The sequence below is a fragment of the Anabrus simplex genome, chromosome 5 (genome assembly GCF_040414725.1).
Source record: "Anabrus simplex isolate iqAnaSimp1 chromosome 5, ASM4041472v1, whole genome shotgun sequence".
Classification (NCBI taxonomy): domain Eukaryota; kingdom Metazoa; phylum Arthropoda; class Insecta; order Orthoptera; family Tettigoniidae; genus Anabrus; species Anabrus simplex.
In genome coordinates this window covers 428,377,273-428,403,705 of record NC_090269.1, presented here as the reverse complement: position 1 = coordinate 428,403,705, position 26,433 = coordinate 428,377,273, and the positions used below count along the sequence as shown (strand labels likewise).

Below are 26,433 nucleotides of genomic sequence, written 5' to 3'. Positions count from 1 at the left end.
AGAGATGAGCTCAGTGTCCCTAGTAAAGAAAGAACTTCTGATTTAGACACATGAAAAAATCATGTCCAGAACTCCATTCCATGATGAAATCTGATGCTGGCATTTTAAAGACAGAAAATGTAAATAGCATGAAATAAGGTCATTTAAACCTATTCTCATATCAGCAGAGTACATTATTTCCATAGAATTTCCTATATTTTCAATGACATGGCTCTTATTTCATCTGGCGGAAAGGCAGCAACCCTATTTATAGAACGAGCCAGTAAATATTTCAACATGTGTCTGGCGTACTTGAATACTACCAGGCTGACCTAGGATTGAAAATCCCAGTGTTCTACATCTGGTACAGGTAATAAGGCTTGGTCCACACTTACCAGCAAGACACAGAGAAGACAAACTTGGCAACATATCTTCCTTCAATATCAGCAATTATTTTCTAAACTCAACCTTGATTCTGAATTTACCGTAATTATAAGGATTAATACGGTAACTAAGAATGAAGTAAATACAGAAAGCTTAGGAAAATGATAAAGAATAGCAAGAAAAAGGGAAGTAGTACATATATTTCAATCAAATCGAACAGCCCAGAAGAGGGTATTCAACAGCTGTCTAAGTAAATGAGGGAATCTGAAAATATTAATGGCACTTTCTGCTCTTCCTGTTACATGATACCACTTCCTGTTTATACAAAACCTCCTCTTCATGATCCTTTCAATCACACATCAACAACAACTTCCTCTATATCATTTGTTAAGAAGGAAGCCATACATATCAGTGTCGACTCTGTTATATGTAACTTAAAGCTTTTCAGTCCGTTGAACACACAAGTTTGATATAAATATTACACTATATCATACTTGTAAAAAACAAAACAAAAAAAAAACACTGTTAAACAATGACATGTTTCGTTCTTAAAAGAACATCATCCGATTCTATCAAGTCACACTCAATATTTGTAAATATTCTTGTTTATTTCAGGCCTAACACCTAGAAATTTGAAATTTATCTTAACCCTCCTGTTGGTGTGCCTTGAGGATTACACGGAGTATGGCCCCTACAAAATATCACTGAAATGCACATCTTTGGGGAAAATGTGAGGCCATTTTCATGAAGATACGCTGCTAACTTGTAACTGGAGTAGTAGTTGTCAGTGGTAACGTTTTGGTTCAAATTCTGTATCGAAACAGTCAATATTCTTGCAATGTCAAATCATTTATTGGACGTCACAAAATTACCTAGTTTCTGAATTCTGCAATACAGCTCAAAATTATAAGTGTAATCTGCTTTGCTGTCACACAGGGCGTATATTTTATGCCATTTGGTCGGTCTGTTTGGCATATCCTGCACGAAAACCCAGCGCCCTCGAAATCCTATGAGAATTTTGTCTACTGAGATGAACTCACTATGTGAATAATTCAATTGACAATTATTGAGTAAGCTTTTTATGTTATTCCCTAATAGCTGCTAACTTATCACATTGTTGTCATTCTTAGTGAATGTGCACATTATCAAATCAAAGTGTTTGCAATAAAAAAAAGACTACTTGAGACTGAATGCAGCTCTTATGATAGGCATACCAGTGCCATCTACTGTCAAGAGTTCTTCAGCGTTAGTGTACCTTCCTTTTTTTCACTACGATCAGGAATAAAACCTCAAAAGGGGCCATTATTTTTGTCCTCTCACTGTAGTCTCTCTCACAAATTCGGTGGTGGAGCACAATTTGTCAATAAAAATATTAGTTCATGAAACGATATTATCAATTATAACGTAATCTACGAATTTTAGAAACGCATCAAGTTCAGTTTTAGTATCCCTTCCAACTCATTTTGGACCGGAATATTTTTAATTATATTTCTCGACCTAGTTTTTCCTAGTTCAATAACACCTCCACCAGATTGTGTCAAAGTCTTTACCAAATGAAATCTGAAGTAATCTCCGTCATTGTCAGGTTCACCTGCTCCCAAATCCACTGACTGATCCGTATCACTGTTCTCTTCTTCCTCCACCAGAACTACATGCCCGTGATCATCGTCCTCGTCTCCATCTTTGTCTTCGCAGAATTCAGGTTGAAGATCTGGATCGTCGGAAAGCTCTAGAACGACTTGACGAATGTCCTGCATGGTTGCCAATCTTAGAGCCCTTTCAAAAGAAATATATAAGCAATCTTCTGAACTTTTCTTTAGATCAAGAAACAATTCGCAAACAAAACAAACGGAATCTCCTATATTTACAGTGATGAAATCTATTTGAAACATTTTCCGATGTGAAAAATAATATTGGAACATTCACAGCGAGAAGAGTTATACGAATAATACTTGTATCACAAGGGACAAGCTACATGAACTATAAATCAAGCACATACAAGCTACACGAACTATAAATCAAGCACTTACGGAGCGAACGTCCTACACCAAGTGTGAAACAAACTGTTACGGGAGTGAGCGCACGCTTCATTCAGTGCGGCGTCACAGTACCTGTCAACTTCCACAGCCCATAGACGACTGACAAGAGGTAGATAAGCGAGCAATTGAGTTGAAACTTAATGGTGATATAATGAACATGGCATACCTTGGCTCCCAAGGCAGGTAATAACTACAATCATCTGCAAAGTGAAAACAAAGGAATTTGCCGCACTGAGCATGGCCGCGTGCCCACCGGAGGGTTAATGAAGTCCTTAATGTCGTCAACCAGTAAATCATTTGTGCTGTTGATGGACGTGTTGATTGCATTCAATGTAAGACCAGCATCACTTTCGGAGATGCTATGGAAGGGAGCATCGTTGTCTGAGGAGTCAAACAACAGCACGGAAGAAAGAAGGGTCGGGGGGAGGGAGCGTGAACTAACCTCCATCGCTTGTGCAGAAGTGGTAAATGAAGTCATCATGAGGACTTCATTATTATAAGTTCCAAGTTTCAAATTCCTAGGTTTTTAGACAAAAATAAATATAAAAATTTACAAATATTGAGTGTAACTTAAAAACTTTTCAGTCTGTTAAACACACACTTGTTTAATAATGTGTTTCTTTTACTGGTATGTTATAGTATAATATTTATACTGAACTTGTATGTTCGACAGGCACAATGGAAAATACGGCTTCCTTCTTAACAAAAATAAATATCGAGTGTGACTAAATAGTATCTGATGATGTTCTTATAAGAATGAAACATGAAACATGTAATTCTTTGTTTAACCCTTTTGATGCAAGGCTGTGATATAGTGGTTGTACTAAGAATGCCAAGACAATTTCAATGAAAATGTACACACTAAGGAAAAATGTGCTACTTACATTTTTGGAGGTAAATCCCTGTTCTTTCTTCCATAGCACACAGGTGAATAGAGAACATGCGAGCGTGACTGTAATTGCATTAGAGTTTCATTTTCTTCATTTAAAAGCATACATATTCATTATTATTTTTGAAAAACTTAAAATTTCCAAATTTGACTTAGTTTCTACATTTATAGGTATTTTTATCATTGTGAGAATATTCAGCTAGTTTTGAATAAAAAACTAATGTTTTATGCAGTTCTTCAAAGTACTTTTTGAGAATTATGAATTTTTACAAAATTATGCACGCACCAGTTAAATACACAATAACCTCTTCTTTATTTGAACACTTATCAATCGATAAATCATTATCTAATGAATCAATTAATATTAAAACGTTGTGTATTTTAATCGTCTTTCATATACTTACCCATCCTTACACGATTGGAATTAAATAAATAAACGAGATAAACAAGTGACACGAAGCAGCAGAGGGCATATGCAAGACATACGTGTCAAAAGAAAGCTTTTGTAAAACTTCACTGATATCGATATCACGTTATCGATATATTCGGAGAGTAAAATGCTTCAATCTTTACAGCAGTATTACTTATGTTGCCATCATGTAGCAGCAATTGAAGATACAGGCGAAAGAAAAACGCGGCCGACAGATCGGCCCCCTGACATTTTTAGCAGCAGCTCCCATGGCCAATTGATCGGCTGCCTGGCACTATAAGAGTTAATAGTGTGTTTATTCATATGTATGTTATAGTGTTCTATTTATATCGAACTTGCGTGTTCGACAGACTGAAAAGCTTTTAAGTTACATTCTTCTATATCATTTTAGTCTGTTTTGTGATGAAGCGAAGGTTTGTAAACAACATTTATGACTACTTGTATCTCGCCCACGTGAGCAGTGCCAACCAGTCTTTTTCCTTTTTTTTTTTTTTTTTTTTTTTCCAACTATGGAACCTAATTTAAAATGAGGTAAACGATTTGACAAAGTTTACCTTCTGAAACAATGGAGTTTTAATGATTTATGTTTGCCTTCAAAAAAGAAGGGGTGCCTAAAATATCAATGCCCATAAAATGAAAATGTTAATAAATATAAAACAATATTTACATTTATATATATAGCTTAAAAATCTCTGTAATAGTCTGTGCTCTGTTATGAATGTGACCAAGTGTCTAAATCATATATCACGTCTGACTAATTATCCACCTAAAGCTTACGACATGGTCTGTACAAGCTGCCAGACGCATCACAGGTTAAACTTGGCGGACGGACATTCTTCATTTCGTTCATTACCTCCGTCCTCCAAAATAATTGCAGGCCATATCACAGGTTGTGTTGGCATATACCATCCTCTCAAATGTAGTAATCACAGGTACATTTGTATTCTACAATGCTGGCCTGAAAACTACGAATCGAAGATGCTGGCTTACCTTGGCTTTTACAAACTGGGGTAGTTTTGACAGAGTTTTCTTTCAGATAAAATCACCAAACTACATACACATAAAAAAAAAAAAAAGAATTTTGCAAATGTTCTGTTGTTGCTGCTGCTGCAGCCACCACCTATCCCACAATTAGTATATGAAACTTAAGTGGAGTGGCAGTGGGCAATTTTAGGGTATCACAGGTACAGTTCCATTATGTGTCGGAACATGGCTGTTCAACATCACGAACCAACTGGGAGAAGCTGTCTTCGCATTCCTGAAGAGTTTCCAATTCACCGAGCGAAATGTCATCAACCAGTAAAGCATTAATGTTCCTTCGTGCTGTTGATGGACGTGTGTTGAGAGCATTCAATGTAAGAGCAGCATCGCTTTCGGAGATGCTATGGAAGGGCGCATCATCGTCTGAGGAGCCGAACAATGGCACGGAAAGAAGAGGAGTCGGGGGGAGGGAGCGAGAACTAACCTCCATCGCCTGTGCAGAAGCGGTAAACGAAGTCACCACCGGGTCCCGCTCGTTTGTTGTCTTGTACGGTACGGGCGTGTTGGGATACGAACGAGATGGCTGAAGCAAGGATCGTTGAGGCTGTTGACTTCCTATCTGTAGACTAAGGGATAGGGATGAAGCCTGCTGCTCTTGAGCATCGTCTAACAGGTTGAATATCCTGTTAAGATTTTCAGAATTCAAACCTTCCGTTTCTGGATCGTTGCCATCACCATCGACCATTAAAATGTTAGTTGAACGGGCAGTGGCACTGTCACTAATTCCAAAGTCCATACATTCGCTTGGCACAGGTGTAGGTGCTACGGAACTTGCTGCCGATGATGGAAAGTTGTTGAATGTAAAAGATTGCTGATTAAGGTACAAAGGGGAGGGCTGTGCAGATAAAGGTGAAACAAGGGTACTAGTTGCCATTCTATGCAAGGGGACAGATTGTGAACGACATTGTAATTGACCAAAGTTTTGCCGGTTGTTACTGTTCCCATCAGGGAAAAACTGACTGACTTCATGTTCAATTGGGTCGGAACCCAACAAGTGTTGCACTGTCCCATTTGTATCAGCTGCCATAGATACTTCTAAAGTTTGCAAAGCACGTTCTTGGTTCAGGTACGAAGAATTGGAATTGTACTCTTGAGATTTTGTAGTTGATTGCAATACAGCTTGCAGTAAACTCTCGGATGCAGAGAAACTTTCTGCTACTTCTTGTGAATCGTTCGAGTTCACTACAACTGAAGTGCCCGAGTAATTCAGCAATGGAGATTGTGGTGCAGAGATTGAGAGTGGTGACATTGGTGGTGGTACAGTAGAATTTAGTCTTGCATTATCAACAGACATAGTAGGTGGCATAGAGAGTTGCAATTCAGGCATGGTAAACATCAATGTCCCATTATCATTCTGTGATGCTGAAAAATGGCTGGAGTGGCTAAGAGTCAAGAGATCATTTAATGAAGCTGAGGATAGACCAATATTTGTGTTAGTATCCTGAATAGGTGTAGTGGAGGAGAGTGCTCTAGGTCTTGCCGAAGGCTGATATTGTGCAGTTGGTAGACCACTGTTCACCGAGTTGGAGCGAACAATTTTAGCTGCATTACTGCCAGCTAACCGAGAGCGAATAATAGAGTTGCTGCCATGTATCTGACTAGTCGCTGAGGCAACGAAGGAAGTATTGGTCAGGAGACTAGCATTCGTACTATTATTCTGACCAACAGCATGCCTAGTTCGTGGGACTGGAGTGTTGCGCGGTGATACAAACGGGCTGGCATTAGCGCTGGACGGCTTAGAGGATGTTCTCTGATGTGTCGTACTAAGAGGAGACTGAGGACCAGGCGAGATGGGAGTAAAACTAAATATTCGCCGCCGAGTATTTGGGCTTGGCGGTACCGAATGTTGCTGGTCATTATGATAATGTTCCATCACTGACGTTTCAAAGCTCACACGCCGGCGGGTGCTTAGTCCAGAGGTATTGCCATGGCCACTAGTCAGCAAAGAAGGCAGTAACTTGGATGTATTCCTGTTAGTCTGGTGCTGAAGTTGACTTCGTTGTGAGAGCAAGGAGAGGCTTGCAGACGCAGAGGCACCAGCAGGTATGTGAACCTTTGTGTTAGATAAAAATACATCATCATTACAGGTTTGGTCCTCGGCACTCCTATTTGACGGTTGAAAACTAACTGTAGTTGTCGCTCTTCCACCTGAAGGCACCGAATGTAAATTACGTTCCAAAAGTAGGCGCAGCTGGGAGAGTTTGTCAGATTTGCAGGGATCAGCAGTAGAGCTTCTTCGAAATGGCAAGTTCTCCTCACCCTCCTCATTGCTAGAGGAGCTGGTCTGATGTTGAAAGTACCTGATGAGCTCTTCCTCATGTTCCTGGGAATTGTTACCACCATGAAAGTAGTCGCCCAAAGCATCCTTCTCCAAATGGCCGGAGCTGTCGTCTTTGACTTGCGGAGCACCACGTTTTACAACCTCTGACCCCTCCTGATCAAGATCACATTTCCGTTTTACTTTGTCCTCCAAGTTATCAGGTTTTGGCTGAATTGGTTTGTACTTTTTCTTAGCAGGCTTCTGGGGTGCTAAAGTGGCAGTCGGGAAAATAATTACATTGGCTTTTGGATTAGGTACTCGAGGTATACGGAGTTTGTTCGGAGGACTACCAAGAGACACAGGCAATAGAGGAGGACAGACTATTTGTGTGCCAGATGCGCTGCTTGTCATCTCACTTGGGCCTTTGTTCTGGACTTCATGAACTGGAGAGAATGTGGTGGAAAATTTATTCATATTACTATTATTGTTGTTGTTACTGGTACTATTATTATTACTACTACTACTACTACTATTATTATTATTACTATTACTATTATTATTTGTACTTGCTTCGGTGGGTTGGAGGTTTGTAACAGGTCTCTTCCCAGCAACACTATCCACAACACTCATCTCTTTCTTACTTGCACCAGTTACCGAAGGAACGCTATCAGCACCTTCCCTACAACTAGACACAGACTTCAAATGGGACAGCTGTGGATCGTTCGATAATGGAGATACGCTGTTTGTCACACTGTCCCCTGAACACTCAACAGATTTCACTCGATGACCCACCCTGTCCTGACAGGCAAAATTATGTTCCTCGTGTTTTACTTCAGCCTTTGATGACACTGTATTATCACAGATACTAGCGTTAACAGCCTCCGATGTGGTAGGTATTTGCTGCGGTTGGACTGGTGGCAAAGAATTTCCCTGAGTGAGAGTATTTGTGACACGACCTTTCTTCTCCTTGCTGCTAACCTTAGCTCGTTTCACCCTTGGCTTGTCAGAATGTACACCCTTGGAGAAGGCTGCCATCTGCTGGTCCTGAAAACATAGTACATTAAATTGCTCCAATAAACTGAATATTAGACTCAAAGTATTACAAAACATGTTAACATAGTGGACCTAAAAGTACCTTAAAGTACAGAATTGAGAGAAATATTTCAAACTTTACAGTACTGTCATGGTTAACCAGATTTTACCCAAGTACTGAGACTAATTAAGGAACTTCTACACACTGCACAGTCCACATGCAGTTTCCAACAGTGTTATCTTTTTCTCTTATATAATGTTGGTAGAACCACAATGAGCCAGTCTATTCATCTGTGGTAAATTCCAGCTCACAAACACTAACAAACGTCAACTCTAGATGATAAGTAGAAGGGAGCAGTATAGTGTCTCGTAAAGTGTGTGTACACCAGGTCAGCGACATACGCACAAACGGGCGAGTCCTATAGCCATATACATCTCCTTTATATTAAATAGAAGGGTGGGTCAAATGTGGTGACAACGTTGCACACACGTAAAGCAGGAGGTAAGGAAGGAAGGAAATGCCTATGGCACATGATTGATGATATCAATTTCTTTGCAGTCATCATCATCGGTTTGCCCTTCCAGCGAGCTGGGTAGGGTGTTTGAAAACGAGCGTCTTCCAAAGTTGCCTATTCAAAAACATTTCGTTGTCCAAGACAGATTCCCAATTCCATCCTCTTCTCTCCACGTCTTTCCTCACTTGGTCCATCTATCTTCTTCTTTGTCTTCCAGCTGGTCTTCTACCTGTTATTCTCTTTTCCAAATGAGCACAGGGTAACCTTGTGTTATTCATCCGTTTAACATGCCCAAACTATTTAAGTCTAGATGACCTAAGTCTTTCCTCCATCGATTCATTTAAACCTAGGTTAGATCGGATCTCATCATTTTTCACATGATCAAGTCAGGTCTTTTGGAGAGCAGTTCTAAGAAATTTCATTTCACAGGCTTGAATCCTACTGCAATCCTTTGATGTTAGTGTGCAGGTTTCCAGAGAATATGTAAGGATAGGAATGAAATATGACTTATACAGGGTCATTTTTGTTCTTTGTGGGACCTTCTCATCCCATAGTAGGTGTCTAATGATACTGTAAAAGTTAGAGCCTTTGGTTACTCTGTTTGTTATTTCTATCTCAGCTCTGTTATTACTAGCCATTATGCTTCCTAAAGAACTGAATTGGTGTACTACTTCAACTTGGTGGTCCTGTATTTTTATGTTGCATTCTGTATTATGTCTGCTTATTTTCAATATTACTGTTTTTGATGGGTTCAATTTCATTCCGTAATCATCAAACTTCTTACACCATGCATACAGATTATTTTTGCACTCCCTTCTCTGTTTCATCCCATACTGCCACATCATCTGCAAACACCAGAGCCTGAAGATCTTTATTACCTTTTCCTTTTAGTTTATTTAAAATGGTATCCATAACTGCTATGAATAGAAGAGTTGATAAGGCACTTCCCCGTTGTACTCCTTTGGTTGTATTGAACCATTCAGAGTGACCATCTCCAATTCTGACACAGCTTTTACAATTAGTATCTACTGTAATCAGAGCCTTTCTCTGTTGTAGAATAACTAAATCAAAATGAGTATGAGCACATGATATGCATCGGTGGTCAGGAAAGCAGTCAGTTTTCACCTGCACTAGCAGAATGTTTCCAAGTAAAGGGCATGGATTGTTATTTGCCTTTGGTGGCAGAAGGAGTTGGAATTGTGAAGTGCATCAGTGAATGAAGGCAGTCGATGGAGAATGTGCCATGTCCCTGACTTGTGTGCAGGACTGGCACAAGTGTTTCTGCGTGGGAACTCCCTATGAGCAGGGTACCCCCTGGTCGGAGGGAAGAAAGGAGTTATACCGGCAGAAGATGCAACAATACTGGGCAAAGTATGCTCTCTATGTATGAAAAATTGACACCCAAAATGTATCACAAGAATTAAAGAATACATACCATGAAGACATTGCTTCTTACCTGAAGCTTTCTTTTCTGCTCTCGGATCACCTCTCGTTCCTGCAACTTGCGTTGCAGCTGCAGTTGGGTCTCCCTGTGTTTACTAGCCTGGCCACCAGCTGCAATTCCCGACAGGCCAAGAGGTGACGTGGATCCTAAACAAAGTATAATACATGAGAACTATTGGAAATTCATAATGAAGACTGTTTGAACACTGATAGATGAAAGGGTAAAAATCATAGTTATTAAGTTAACAACAGGAAGGAAAAACCACCACACAGCAGATTGACTGACCAAAATCATTAAATGTTAAACACAAATGGATGTTTTATTCATTTCAGAATGTTTTTGAAATGACAGTGGAGCTTTGAAATCTTCTCCACTGTGAGGCTTCTTTCTCCTTCAACAAATGACAGGATATTGACATAGGGTATCTGTCTCAATGTTGTTCATGTTTGTGGTGAATATTACGTAGTTTGTACAGATATCAGTGTCTATGACCAAGAGCGTAATGGATCATGCTGAGGTCTAAGATAGCACCATCTTGAAAGAAGTCGGACAAAAGTTATATCCATAACTTGAGTAAACAAAAGCAAATGGTGATTTTTGGTATCAAAAGGTATAAAATGACTCTTACATTAGTTTACATTAAAATAACTGTTTCAGTTGACCATATTTCACTTATTATACAATAGAATCAACATGTCAAATCAATTTATGCTGCTGTTGTTTGAGTCATCAGTCCATAGACTTGTTTTGATGCTAACCTTTTCATTTCTACGTAACGATTGCATCCTACATCTACTCTAATCGGCCTGACATATTCATACCTTGGTCTACCCCTACTGTTCTTACCGCCTACACTTCCTTCAAAAACCAACTGAACTGGGTGTCTTAAGATGTGTCCTATCACTATCTCTTCTTCTCGTCAAATTTAGCCAAATCGATCTCCTCTCACCAATTTGATTCCATATTTCTTTATTTGTGATTCAATCCATCTCACCTTCAGCATTTTTCTGTAACACCATATTTCAAAAGCTTCTATTCTCTTTCTTTCTGAGCTAGTTATCGTCTATGTTTCACTTCCGCACAATGCCACACTCCACACGAAAGTCTTCAAAAACCTCTTTCTAATTCCTATATCAATGTTTGAAGTGAGCAAATTCCTTTTCTCTTCCTTGCTTGTGCTAGTCTACATTTTATGTCCTCCTTACTTCTGCCATCGTTAGTTATTTTACTACCCAAGTAACAATATTCATCTACTTCCTTTAAGACTTCATTTCCTAATCCAATATTTCCTGCATCACCTGCATTCGCTTGACTGCACTCCATTACTTTTGTTTTGGACTTATTTTTCATCTTGTACTCCTTCCCAAGACTTCGTCCATATCATTCAGCAGCTTCAAGATCTTCTTCAGTCTCAGATAAAATAATATGAACGGCAATACTCAAGGTTTTGACTTCCTCCCCTTGGATTGTGATTCCCTTTCCAAATTCCTCTTTGATTTCCTTTACTACCTGTTCTATGTAAACTATGAACAGGAGGGGGGGACAGGTACACATACTGCAGCCTTGCCTTCTGGATTGCTGCTTCTTTTTCAAAGCCATCGATTCTTATGACTGCAGACTGATTTTCATACAGATTGTAGATAATTCTTCGTTCTCGGTATCTGATCCCTATCACCTTCAGAATCTTAAATAGCTTGGTCCAGTCAACATTATCGAATGCCTTTTCTAGATCTACAAACACCATGTGCATGGGCTTGTCCTTATTCGGTCCTCTAAAATCAGATGTAAAGTCAAGATTGCTTCACGTGTTCCTACATTTCTTCTGAAGCCAAATTGATCTTCTCCCAACTCAGCTTCAACTTGTCTTTCTTTCCATTCTCCTGTAAATAATACGTGTTAACATTTTGCAGGCATGGGATACTAAACTAATGGTGCAGTAGTTTTCACACTTGTCAGCACCGACTTTCTTGGAAATAGGTATTGAGCCCTTATTGAAGTGCTCATTTAATTAGTCATTTATTCCAATGTACAGAAAATATTTCATTTTATTAAGTACTAGTAGCTGGCAGGAAACTTCTACATTCAACAGCACATGTCGCAATTTCTGCAGGAAGCGTGGAATTCTGGTTTGTTTGCTCACCAGCTAAGTTTGGAAAGAGGAATTTCGACATGATGCACACAAAGCTGAACAAAGGAACAACAGAATTCCAACGGACAACATTTTGGATGCCCGGGTGAGAGGCTAGGGTCACCTATAAGAGATGTTTGAAGTAAGCGACAGGTACGCGATGTGTTGAGCCAATGAAACGATTGAGCCACCGTCGATATGGCGAGGCATTGGTCTAGGGAAGAGATGGCCCCAATCGAGGATACGACAGCGTTTTCGAGGACGAGTTAATAAAAACGATGACCGCGTCAGTTAGTTACCCTATTATTCGGCAAGATTCTGTGCAGGTAACATCATAAGAAGAAGTTGTTATTTACGCGAGTGACGTGTGGGGACTCATAAGATTTTGTTGGAAGACGCTCAGTCTGGATTTGATATACTCAAGTTTTCTAATACTGGGAGAATGGTATTTAACTTGCAATTACCAAAGGGAGAGAACAGTTCCATTTAATCGTTTCAAAATGCATGGTAGCCTGCCTGTGTAAATAGTTTTCAGAGAGAATAAACTTTACAATTTCCAGTCTAGCCGTTTATAAAATGGGAAATATTTGACCTGTTACGGGAGTAGATAAGAGGAGTGGTTCCGCGACTGCATGGGAACTGGTTTCACGGTCAGTGGAATTTGTCTCCCCCCAGCTGTAGTATTATAGTAACCGGCAGGTTGATGTTGACCTAGTTTCTACATCGTGAACGAGGGGATGTTTTAGACGACATCCGGGAGCAGAGGCAGCAACGGAAAATACGACATCACATTTCTACCCCTTGATGGAGACAAAAGGACTGATACAAGTCTTTTCTGAAGGCAGCATCGTCATCGATATGGCTGGCTAAAAACGAAATGGGGTCGGCTGTCTCCTGAAGACGAGCAGCCACAAGTCAAGATAACAGACGAGTACAGAGTTTTTAATGTAATTATGTGAGTGTGAACGTGTTTAATGTTGCAAAAGGGGATAGGTTAACTTGATATTTAATTTCAGTAGATGTAGCTTTGTTTGGAAGGACTACGTCCTATTTAAAATAAATGATAGGAAGCTTGTTAATGTAAATATAAACTGTAACATAAATGTGGACTGTTTGCATGAGGTCGCAGCTTGCTTTCTTACATTTTATTCTGATTTATTTAGCTGAGTGGTTAGCGCCATTTCTTTATGAGTCAGTTTCTTATTTTACCCTGATATAATATTTTGATTTGTTTGCTTTGATGTTTGAGGTGCAGTGTATGTCGCGGGGCTTAATTGTAATTGTAAATAAGGATTCAAATTAAAATCAGGAAGGACTAGATTAATGCATTATTAATGGGAGCTCAAAGTGTACGGAAACATGCCGTCACGTTTTCTGGGATTTACTGCATGATGTGTGAATGAGAGTGTGTACAACGGTGGAGTGTGGAACCACGAAGTTGTTAAGAGTCATCTTTACTACTATTTTGTATATCTAGGTAGTAAATTAGTAATTGGTTCACGAGTTCCACAAACGCTGTTTGCATTTCAAGTTCCGAATATTAGAATAAAATTTCTGTAAAATTTATTATTATTATTGTCAATACGAGTTTCTCGCGATGTAGGATTGAGATATTTCAATAACTTTCCGATGTTCAGACATGACCGATTGTAAATGTGGCAATTTCTTAGTTTCAGTTTACCATATTTATCACAGAGTTGGCCACTTTATTATTCGTGTTTACTTTGAGCGCGAGCGCTTTGATTTGTGACCAGCGCGGTTTTGTTTCTTTTCATGCAAGCGAATGTTAGACGACGTCCTTCATTTTTCTTCAGTTTTACGCAACTTTAGGACGAGATATTATTTTGTGTGATTTCGAGTAAGAGGACACATTCCTCATCTGAAAGGCCTGCATTTTCTTGATTTTGTGACTTGCCTCGGGTAGACTGTTGAGCAGCGTGTGTATTAGTATTAGAGAATTAGAGAGAATTAGAGTAGGTGAAGCTTTATCTGACCCTGTAATAATTAAGAGGGGAATTCCTCCAGGCAGTATTATCGGGCCTTTATGTTTTCTTATATATATAAATGATATATGTAAAGGAGTGGAATCGGAGGTAAGGCTTTTTGCTGATGATGTTATTCTCTATAGAGTGATAAATAAGTTACAAGATTGTGAGCAACTGCAACGTGACCTCGAAAATGTTGTGAGATTGACAGCAGGCAATGGTATGTTGATAAACGGGGTTAAAAGTCAGGTTGTGAGTTTCACAAATAGGAAAAGTCCTCTCAGTTTTAATTACTGCGTTGATGGGGTGAAAGTTCCTTTTGGGGATCATTGTAGCTATCTGGGTGTTAATATACGGAAAGATCTTCATTGAGGTAATCACATAAATGGGATTGGAAATAAAGGGTACAGATCTCTGCACATGGTTGAGGGCATTTAGGGGTTGTAGTAAGGATGTAAAGGAGAGGGCATATAAGTCTCTGGTAAGACCCCAACTAGAGTATGGTTCCAGTGTATGGGACCCTCACCAGGATTATCTGATTCAAGAACTGGAAAAAATCCAAAGAAAAGCAGCTCGATTTGTTCTGGGTGATTTCCAACAAAAGAGTAGCGTTACAAAAATGTTGCAAAGTTTGGGTTGAGAAGAATTGAGAGAAAGAAGAAGAGCTGCTCGACTAAGTGGTATGTTTACATAAAATCAGCTTCATGGTCCGTATCGCACTTCAATAGATTCACAATGAAGTATTTATTTATTTTCCACCTAGTCGATACAATGATTGCCTAAGGCAATTTTTATTGGTCAAAAGTGGTACATGTTTCGTATATTATCAACATCTTCAGCCACATAACACAGTTTAGATGAAAAATATAAAATTGACAAAGTAATGCTTTAGAGGAAGTGTCCTTGAAATTAACATAAGATTGACAAGATTAAAACAAACAAATAACTCAAGAGAAAATATATAAATTATTTCTACAATAGAAAGCAGTCGTCAAGGAAACACTTGTACAATATTCCATAGAGAAATTGTCCTAATAAATATTCTTTTCTTAATAATCCATGAAAAAAGATCAATTTATAAATTAAAAATTATACATTTTATAAGTAATTATCGAAATGAAGAAATCCTGATATCACAGTGCGGCTCTTATTATTAATGTAGATGAAAATATAACTAATTCCTAGTTGTCAAATCTTATTAAGCCTGCTTTCCTTTGGAACAGTAACTCCTGTCATTCTTTCACAGTTTTGCGCCGGGTGTAATATTGATGATGCGTTCTTCCTTGTTCTTGCACCTGAGGAGGAGGAGGAGGAGCGGGGGATATAGGTGTGTCAAGAATTTCCTTGCTGTCACTTATAGCTTCAACTGAGGAGGAACAAGTTGTAGGGCTATCTGTAGGTGGAGAAATTCCAATTCTTTTTTCTTGATCCTTCTCACATGCTTTGAATGTAAGAACACATACATAGGACAATCTGGCCGCAATTTTAAAGTTAGATATTTGGAACATGTGAATGCTGAAAAACATAGAAGATTCTCAGCAATGGGATCACACATGACTGCCACAGGTCATAAATTTACAAACATAGAACAAGACCTGACCATCATAAAAAAGTTAAAAAAGGGCAGCTTAATGAACACATATGAAGACCTGTACATTCATCTAGACCAACTTGTAAAGAAAAATGATAACCTTAATGAGGCTGTAGAATATAAGAATCCATTATATTATCAAATTCTAGTATATTTGAAAATGCTTGAGAAGGATCAAGAAAAAAGAATTGGAATTTCTCCACCTACAGATAGCCCTACAACTTGTTCCTCCTCAGTTGAAGCTGTAAGTGACAGCAAGGAAGTTCTTGACACACCTATATCCCCCGCTCCTCCTCTTCCTCCTCAGGTGCAAGAACAAGGAAGAACGCATCATCAATATTACACCCGGCGCAAAACTGTGAAAGAATGACAGGAGTTACTGTTCCAAAGGAAAGCAGGCTTAATAAGATTTGACAACTAGGAATTAGTTATATTTTCATCTACATTAATAATAAGAGCCGCACTGTGATATCAGGATTTCTTCATTTCGATAATTACTTATAAAATGTATAATTTTTAATTTATAAATTGATCTTTTTTCATGGATTATTAAGAAAAGAATATTTATTAGGACAATTTCTCTATGGAATATTGTACAAGTGTTTCCTTGACGACTGCTTTCTATTGTAGAAATAATTTATATATTTTCTCTTGAGTTATTTGTTTGTTTTAATCTTGTCAATCTTATGTTAATTTCAAGGACACTTCCTCTAAAGCATTACTTTGTCAATTTTATATTTTTCATCTAAACTGTGTTATGTGGCTGAAGATGTTGATAATATACGAAACATGTACCACTTTTGACCAATAAAAATTGCCTTAGGCAATCATTGTATCGACTAGGTGGAAAATAAATAAATACTTCATTGTGAATCTAAGTGGTATGTGATACAGAAGTTGATTCCCATAGGGAATCTGTAATATTTGTTCCGAATGAGTAAATTTATAATACCAATATAAATGGTCCGTTATTGGACATTATAAATTTTCCAGCTCACTCATTCCTGGTTGCCAGCGTTTCGCCCCCGTGTGCTAGGCTGGGCTCATCAGTTGGTACCTAGCACACCCAGGCATCAATTTTTAGTAGTGAGACAGAGTGTCTCGTAGTGCATTGGCACTGCCGGTGGCTACAATTAGCCTACGCAGTGGCCTCCACGGTATGCACTAGCCATGCATCTTGGTGGGTGTGCTAGGTACCAACTGATGAGCCCAGCCTAGCACACGCGGGCGAAACGCTGGCAACCAGGAATGAGTTAGCTGGAAAATTTATAATGTCCAATAACGGACCATTTATATTGGTATTATAAGAGGTATGTTCCGAGCTGTCAGCGGAGAGATGGCGTGGAATGACATTAGTAGACGAAGAAGTTTGAGTGGCGTTTATAAAAGTAGGAAAGATCACAATATGAAGATAAAGTTGGAATTGAAGAGGACAAACTGGGGCAAATATTCATTTATAGGAAGGGGAGTTAGGGATTGGAATAACTTACCAAGGGAGACGTTCAATAAATTTCCAATTTCTTTGAAATCATTTAGGAAAAGGCTAGGAAAGCAACAGATAGGGAATCTGCCACCTGGGCGACTGCCCTAAATGCAGATCAGTATTCATTGATTGATTCATTGAAGGGTTGGACCCTGTGGTTTTGGTATTGCTGCTTTATTTTGGGAGACGTGGATCTCCACTTTGAGTTATTCTGCCGTGTGTGGGCGAGTGTGATATGTTTGTCTACCGAGGAGAGTTTTATTTGAGTGGCCTATACTTCGTGATGTCTCTACGGTTGTTGTAGTTGACGAGAGTTTTATATCGCGATGTTTTGTTTGGATTTTCTTTTATGATATAACTGTGCTGAGGAATATTTGTGTCGTGTAATCTCTTCCAGGATACAACGTTGAATTAGGTACGGTATTGAAAGGTAAAGTATACTCTGTCATTTTTTTTATGAATTTGGGTCACGTAATTTCATTTCAGGAATCCACGTTGATTTGTGCATGGTATTGTAAAGTCCACCAGTTGATTGATTTGGTGTCATGTAATTATTTTTCAGGAACCTGTGTTGAATAGGAAGTGTTGCTCAACGTGTAATTATGTTTCCTTTCATTTTCGTTGAGGCTTTAAGTGGATGCGAGTTGCGTGAATGCCGCATGCTTTCCTTGGTGAACCCTGGAAAATATGAGATCATGTTTTTGTTTCTTTGAATGTATATATTGCCACTTACATGTTTTTGATTTGTGTGGTTTCGATCCACATTGTTTGTAGTGCTCATGAGATTGCTCATGTCTCGAGATGTATATATTGTGTGCGTAGGATGTTTTACCACTCAGCGTGTTATTGTACAGTTAGGTTAGTTTTGTCCTCCCTTTTGCGCATTAGATCTTTTTTTTTTTTGCTAGGGGCTTTACGTCGCACCGACACAGATAGGTCTTATGGCGACGATGGGATGGGAAAGGCCTAGGAGTTGGAAGGAAGCGGCCGTGGCCTTAATTAAGGTACAGCCCCAGCATTTGCCTGGTGTGAAAATGGGAAACCACGGAAAACCATCTTCAGGGCTGCCGATAGTGGGATTCGAACCTACTATCTCCCGGATGCAAGCTCAAAGCCGCGCGCCTCTACGCGCACGGCCAACTCACCCGGTACGCATTAGATCACGTCTTTTCTTAAGGTTAGGGACCCCACTGCAATGTCAAGTGTGCAGAAATGGGGAACGTACTCATCTACAGTTAAAAGTGTTAACAAAAAGTAAAGCCAGGAGCGTGGTGCGAGCACGCAAGCCCATGTGTCAAAATAAATGAAACTTCAAGATTTGATTGAATATGTTATGTGTGTTGGCATACATTGAAAATTTGTAATATATTCTGATTCTCAAGATGGACTTTATCCAGCTGGAAAGAAGAAAAAAAAAAAAAAAACCAATCTGACTCATGTAAATCTGTATCATTTGATACTTTGCTATTTTTTAAAATATTTATCATTTTTTAATTTAAATAGATTTTCCTACAAAACTGACGTCATGCTTCGCCTTGCTTTATTTGTAATTCTTAATTGACCTCACCATGTCCGTATTTAGTTATATGTTCATATCAAGATCCAGGGTGTATGTATATTTAGGGCATTATTTTTATCATACTTCGCACTGAGCACGCCTGGGATCGGCTGACTAGTCTGGGGTAAATTACCTTGATGGTAGAAACAGAGACAGTATAACAACATTCTGCCGAAAATAGGATGGCACTTTACTGTATCCACAGAGACGCACATGAAATGCTGTCAGTTAGTGCAGTTATTTATTCACATCTATTTAGATATTAACACACACATAACCTTAACCACAGTATCACAAACAAAACACTTCGCTCCGAGAACATCAACAAACCGGCCATTTTAAACAACTGCCTATCACTGCAACATGGAGACTGCAACCACTGCATGTCACAAGTATGTTCTTGCTATACTATAACTCTACTAAACAATAACTCATTACCATCATGACCACCACGTTATATATGTGCCTGGCCAGGCTTCTAGAAAGCTACATTACAAAAAATACCTTGTTGAAAATTCTAGAGTGCCTAATAACATGATTATAATCTACAGAATATTCTACCATCATGCAGTGCCTTTCTGGAAGTTACAGTATGTTTCAAAATTACGTAGCGGATTACAAATTATATGTACAGGTAAGAATAAATTATATAATATTTAATTTACAGGTATTTACATTAACTGAACTCATAAATATTTATATACAGCACATTTCGTAACATAACCTCGTACACAATACGATCATTCGACTACGTAAATAATAATAATAATAATAATAATAATAATAATAATAATAATAATAATACTAAATGGATGTACACCACAATTAGTAGTAGTAGTAGTAGTAGTCATTGTAAAATAATAACAATAAACAATTTGAGCTCAATACTTGTATTATTTACCCATGGGTGAGAGAATATTATTTTCAAGTTATATCTGCTTATCACACTTGCGTTAATATCCCCCCTATAACTTGAAACAATTTCCATACTTCGTCACATTCATCGACTTTGCCTTGGACGTAGACTGTATATTCTTTCTGCCTCGATGTTCCTGGATGTGCTCTCCTCCTCATAACCAGCATGTGCCGTGTCGGGGGTTGGGGTTGCCTCGCTGTCAGCCTCTTCCTCGATGACAGTCGATGTGTTCTCCTCACAATGACCAGATGGTGCTGTGTCATTAGCAGGCTCTTCTCCAGGCTTACTCTGTATGCTCAGCGGTTGGATGACTCACCGCAACTACAACGCGTGAAACTTGACAGGAGCGTTGGTCTTTAGTAAGCAAACCCCATGGCCCAGCTGTTTATCCACCTCGATGGGACCAACCCACCTAGGTGCGAGACCTGCGCGAAACCCTCCAACCTTATTACTGACCGGGTGGTTATGTCGCAGTACTTGTTGGCCTGGTAGGAAGATCTGGGTCTCTTCGACATCTTGAGCCTTGGCCTGGGTAAGGGATCTCTTCTCGGCCAAACCTTGCATCTCCTTGATGTTCTGCTGCTGCTAATCTGCCAGGGAAACGACTGCATCATCCTGACCCAAAGTGGGTGATGGATGAATCTCCCAATCCCCGGTGCCGTATAGTTGTCGACTAAGAAACAGCTCTGCTGGGGAATAGCCGGTGACACAGCTGATGCGTCGTCGCAGGGCAAAGAGTGACTGTGGTATCTGACGGTCCCACAGTCCATGTTCTTTGTCTATCAGGAGAACCATAGCATACTTTTGAGCTCCTGATTTTGTTGTTCGGTTGGATTGGCCCTTGGGTTGTAGATAAGGGTGGTCCAGTGCTCCACACCCCATTCTGTCATCATTTGCTGCCACTTCCTTGATGTGAACTGACTCTCGTTGTCCAACAGAATGCACCGTGGATAACCGTAGTGGCTGAATACCTCGTCTTGTAGCAAGCTGGTGATGCGTCCCGTCGCGGCTTCAGGTATCGGAAAGGCCCCAATCCATCTTGTTGAGAGGTTGGTGATTACTTGGAGTCCTGTTTTACCCCGTGGTGTTTTAGGGTAAGGACCCATCAAGTCCAGGGCTATGACCTCCCATGGGCGTTGTGGCCATCTTCCTCGTTCGCTGGAATCTGCCTTCCTGTTGCTCGACTTGGTGCAGGCACAGATGTAGCAACCCTTCACGTAGTCCAGGATGTCTTTCCGCATGTTAACCCAGAAGAATCTTCGTCGGATAGACTGATATGTCTCTTCGGCTCCTGGATGTCCGGCTTCAGTGCTGTCGTGGAACTTCTCGAGGATGTCCGTCGTGTGCTGTCTGGGTATCACCACTACTGCAGGCGTGGCGGACAGGTGTGACCTGTACATCGAGAGTCCTCCGTCAACCCGGAAGTTCTTGTAGCACATCTTGAATTCCCTCGGGACAAGTCGACTATGGGTGTTCTGTCTCCTAATCCACTGCGTCGTGGTCCTACAGGGCTGCTTCTTGTTCCTGCCACTGTTTGATCACTCCCAGATCAAGTAACTTCTTGATGGTCATAAGGGCAGGTTCCTTAGACTCACTCTGGAATTTTTGTGGGAACTCCCTCTCGACAATGGTGCTCCTAGCTTCAGGTTCCATCACCGGGTGCCTAGAAGATGGCTTGCCTTGAAGCTGCATTAACTGGATATCTCCCAGGTCTACGCCGACTTCCGCATCCTAACTAGTCTGGAGATTTCCATCGTGCCAGGTGACCTTCAGGCGTCTTGTTTTTCCCAAAAATACTTCATGAGCGGCATAGTCCAGGATTTCCTTGTATTATTCCAGAAAGTCATGACCTAATATGATGTCCAGTATTAGGTTGTGAATCACTGAGATGTTAACTACAATCAGCAGGTCCATACATTTAGCGGTTAGGTTAGCCTGTCCTTGGATAGAATAGGTTATCCCGTCTGCTGCTCCCGCTACTCTTCAGGGATGGTGAGACTTTATAGGCGGTAGTAATCTGGCAGCAGTCCTGTTGACAAATGAATGGCTTGCTTGGCTGTTGAGTATGGCTGAGAAGCTCTCGTTGCGTATCTTCACGATGATTGCTGGACGAGACTGGTCTGTTCTGCCCACAATCTGATCAATCCTTCTCCTGCTTGTCTGTCGTGTCTTCAGGTGCCTTCCTGTTCCCGGTCCCAACCCCTCTTAATCCAGAATGACCGGACCTAGTTTCTCCGACGTCAAGACAGGGCACTTGTTCTTCAGGTGTCCCGCTCTTCCACACTCTTAGCACTTCCTAACTGCGCTGGTCTCTTTTGTAGCTTTGCTCTTGTGTTCCTCCTCCATAGGCGATGATTTTGAGCAGATCATCAAAGGATCTGGGTTGTGATACTTTCACTAGGGGTTGAATCTTATTGGGGAGTAGCTCTGTGATATCTGGTTCACTTCCTTTAGGAAGCAGACGCTTGAAAAGTTGGTACTTCTGTAGGATGAAGGCGCTAGCTCTCATGCCAGAGGGTTGTGCCTCAGTCAGTAGCTTCCTTTTCACAGAACTCTTCACCCCTTCGGAATTAAACCTAGCGAGGAATTCCCTCTTGAAGTCCATTCAGTTCAGATTTAAACCCCTCAAGTTGTTCCACCAAGTAGCGGCTTGCCCCTTTAATCACGGTGTGATGAACTGCACGAAAATGTTCTCTAGTAAATTAGTCCTTCCTAATAGGCTGACCGATCCCTCGACAAAGCTAGTCGGGTTCTCCTCCAGTCGCCTGCGGTATTCTGGAAGGCTGTCTATAATCACCTTCAGGTCTAGGTGTGCTGAATTGCTGGTTAGGTCAGAGGGGGTTAGAGGTGTGGTGATACGCCCTGTTTGCATTAATCTATCTTCTACTGTGTGAAGGATGTTTTCCCTTACATTCTGCATATCTTCATTGATGGTCGAAAACCGGTTTTCTAACGTTCCTTCAATAGCAGAAATAAGACTCCCAAGATTTCCCTTGATGGCAGAGATACGGCTTTCAAAATTTTTCTCAATGTTAGAAACCCTGCCCTTGACCTGTTGTTTTATGCTGGAAACTTGGATTTCCACCCCCTCTTTGAGGTCCAAGATATCCCTTTCCAGCTGGCTTACTCTACTATCGATCTGGTCAACCTGTCCCAATTTTGACCTGATATCGATATCTACTGTGTTAATCGATCGGTGATGTCACTAATTTGTGATTAAATTTTGTCATTTACAGTTGAAATTTTTGAACCAGGTCCTGTTCTACATTGTAAACCTGTGAGTACACTTGTGCTATCCGTCCAGTTAAAACTGAGTTAGCTTGAGAAATTTCGTCTGAAATTTTGTCATTTAGTGCCTGCATCATGGTCATTATGTTAGAACATATTTTAGGGATATTTGCCTCTTCTTCTTGTCTCGGAATTTTCATCAACTACGATAAAAAACTTTTCGGGATGTTCTCCTTTTCCCAAGAGATCTTCCCATAGCCGTAACTGTAGCGATTTCTTCTTCCCGTTCGCCAGGAGATTCCTCTAGGCACGTTCGTCTTTGAGCTGTTTCAGCGACATATTCTCTAGTATGACATGCAATTTGATCTAGTACACTCGTATTCACTCGTAAATTTTTACGCCCTGTCCCATAGTTGCCAGTTAATGTATCCACAAAGACGCACACGAAATGCTGTTAGTTGGTACAGTTATTTATTCACATCTATTTAGAAATTAGCACACACATAACCTTAATCACAGTATCACAAACAAAACACTCGCTCCGAGAACATCAACAAAGCCGCCATTTTAAACAACTGCCTATAGCTTCAACATGGTGACTGCAACCACTGCATGTCACAAGTATATTCTTGCTACACCATAACTCTAGTAAACAATACCTCATCGTTACCATCAAGACCACCTCCTTATATATGTGCCTGGCCAGGCTTCTAGAAAGCTACATTAGAAAAATATACCTTGTTGAAAATTCTCGAGTGCCTAATAACATGATTATAATCTACAGAATATTCTACCATCATGTAGTGCCTTCCTGGAAGTTACAATGTTTCAAAATTCCGTAGCGGATTACAAATTATATTTGCCTTTGCCGGCAAGATATAGTGTTTACAGTGCACTATGTCTTCTGGTATGGGCTAGAGCAATTTTGTTACTTTTATTGACCTGTCTCAATCTTATCCTTGGCTTTGACAATATGAAAGTGGCTGAGGTATGAGTGATGCTAGTAATACCACTCCTCATGCAGCCAGTCCCTGCTATGAATGGTGTGAAAATGTCGCTCATAGGGTCAGTTGGTGCACGCATTTCAGTGGGCTTGGCAGACTGATATGCAATGGCAACTTCTGGCTCAGTGAGGAAAGCAACGGGAAAGTTTAGCCGATTCTGTTCCGGTGAGAAGAAAGTGTGTGTTCTTGAGTAGATTTTTTAAATTCCTTTGTATGTTATTGGTTGGATCTCGGCGTTTTTTATTGTAACCACCACCACCACCTTTAATCACAAATATTTTAACATAACAATACTGCAATATATTTTACTTCCATTCTTCATTAGACATCCGGATGATCTAACGTAACATCTTTTTAATTTTGTCTAATGACTATAAATGTTATGTACTAGCTGATGATGGCCATGATAGGCCGAAACCGGTACTAGTGTAATAATTCATTCACAATAAATAACTATTGATCTGCGGAACACTTCACTTGTCAAAAAAAAAAGGTCACATGGTTTCGCAACATCTAAAATTTACTCGTCGAGGTCCATGAATCATAGATGTGTTTCTTTTTTATCATTAGTGCATATTTCAACAGTTTTTGCAGCATAGTTGCATGCTTATATTGGTGATTTATACAACAAATAAATCTGATGTCTATTTATGAGTTCTCATTTGAAATACGTAGGTTATTGCATGTCAAGAAGGTTATTGCATGTCAAGAACATCGCTGGGAAATACTGCACCGCACACTTCTTTTCTAGTGTGGCTTTCAAACCCATGCAACCATGGATGCACTGATATCAGAACGTGCAGGGAAATGGCGACAAAATGAGTCTCTGAAAATCTCATTCATGACAAAAGTTGATATTTATTCTTGAATGAAATGAAAACCTACAAGCTGTTTCCCACTCTCTGATCGGGTCAGGGATGGAATGAATGATGCCCCTATCTTGCGGCGAAGATAGGAATTGTGCCGGCTGCCAAGGCCTGTCGCACTCCTCTGGGGCAATGATTAATGACTGACAGATGAAACGAAATAATAGTGGAGAGTGTTGCTGGAATGAAAGATGAAAGGGAAAACTGGAGTACCCGGAGAAAAACCTGTCCCGCCTCCGCTTTGTCCAGCACATGGTGTGACCGGGATTTGAACTACAGAACTCAGCGGCGAGAGGCCGACGCCCTGCTGCCTGAGCCAGGGAGGCTACAATATTTGTTCGTATCAATGGCAAAAATCGAAATGAATGTGTTTTTTTATAACGTTATGTAACCAGTCACCTGTAGCCATGTGCCATTGTGGTCTACTCCAACACATAATCAAACGTTCTGGTATCGGGAAATTTATGAGTAGGTACACCCCTGCTTGCAACCCTTGTAATTAACCACGAGTGGGCCTCTCTATGTCCTGGGGATATGTAATGTAGCTTTTTTCCGTTTCGTGTTTATTTGGTATCTCGCAGAAGTATCGACTGCTCTGGAATGTACAGCTGCATGTGTGTTTGCAAGTGACTTGATTATTGTAGACACCTACGCGTGAGAATTGGTTTTATTTTTGGCATGTTTGTAGATATATTTTGTTTTTGAATACAATATACTGAACAGTTACACACAGCAACGCATTAATGTGTGAAGCATTTATTTGTGATTATGGATAATTTAATAGAAACTACTGTGCAGACTTCAAGCTAAATGTAAATGTCTTTACTAAACAGTACAGAAACAGAGCTGTGGAAAGAAAATTTTCAGCGAGTGAAATGTTGGTACATGACTAGCGGAACTTAAAAGACATACTAAAAAGCATACTATTCTACACACGCGCTTAAAAGGTCCTGAAACAGGAAGTTTCTGAAAATTGACGAAGAAGTGTTTGTATGTCAATGAAATATGTAACGATGGGTGCAGTGTATCATATGAAATGTTGCAAATGAAGGCACGGGTGCTAGCACGAAAACACAACATTCCCATAACTCAGTGAAGGTGGGTCGTGATAATAAGTTCATATTTATTTTCAGGTGGGAGAAATGTTCATTGAACTATTGTAAATAAATTATGAATTTTGAATTAAGCTATTAATTATTCTGATGTACAGGATTACCCAAAAGTCTTAACATTTGATGAGGCATTACTTCACGGAATATTGGAGGTAGAGAGGTAATAATTGACACATGATTGACATGACATGGGGTTTTGTTGATATTAACAACGAGTGCACAAACAGGCGAACAGATGGCGCTGGACAGCAACACGAGACCCGTGTACGATATAAAAAGAGCTGTCGTGAGAGAGGACATCACAATTGTGGCATGTTGACATTACCAGAGAAGGCACTCTTAATAAAGCTTTATTTCGGTGTCAATAAAACCCTGTATCATGCCAAACATGTGTCATTTATTACCTCTCTACCTCCAATATTCCGTGAAGTATTGCCTCGTCTAGACTTTTGGCTCACCCTGTATATATATATATATATATATATATATGCATCTTATTAGTGATTTAAGCCCACTAGGGAGAGCTTATGAGTAGTTCATTTTGGATGC

The 26,433-nt window shown here is 40.0% G+C and overlaps 1 protein-coding gene across 1 annotated transcript in view; it reads right to left on the bottom strand.

The window, feature by feature from the left end:
• Positions 1-2,943: 2,943 nt before the first annotated feature.
• LOC136875046 (uncharacterized) overlaps positions 2,944-26,433 on the bottom strand; it is a 116,546-nt gene continuing 93,056 nt past the window's right edge. Inside the window, exons 6-7 of the mRNA XM_067148768.2 lie at positions 10,026-10,159; positions 2,944-8,066 (exon numbers count right to left, since the gene is read on the bottom strand). Coding sequence (XP_067004869.2) covers positions 4,917-8,066; positions 10,026-10,159 — 3,284 coding nt within the window. The 3' untranslated portion in view covers positions 2,944-4,916. The remainder of the gene's footprint in view (positions 8,067-10,025; positions 10,160-26,433) is intronic.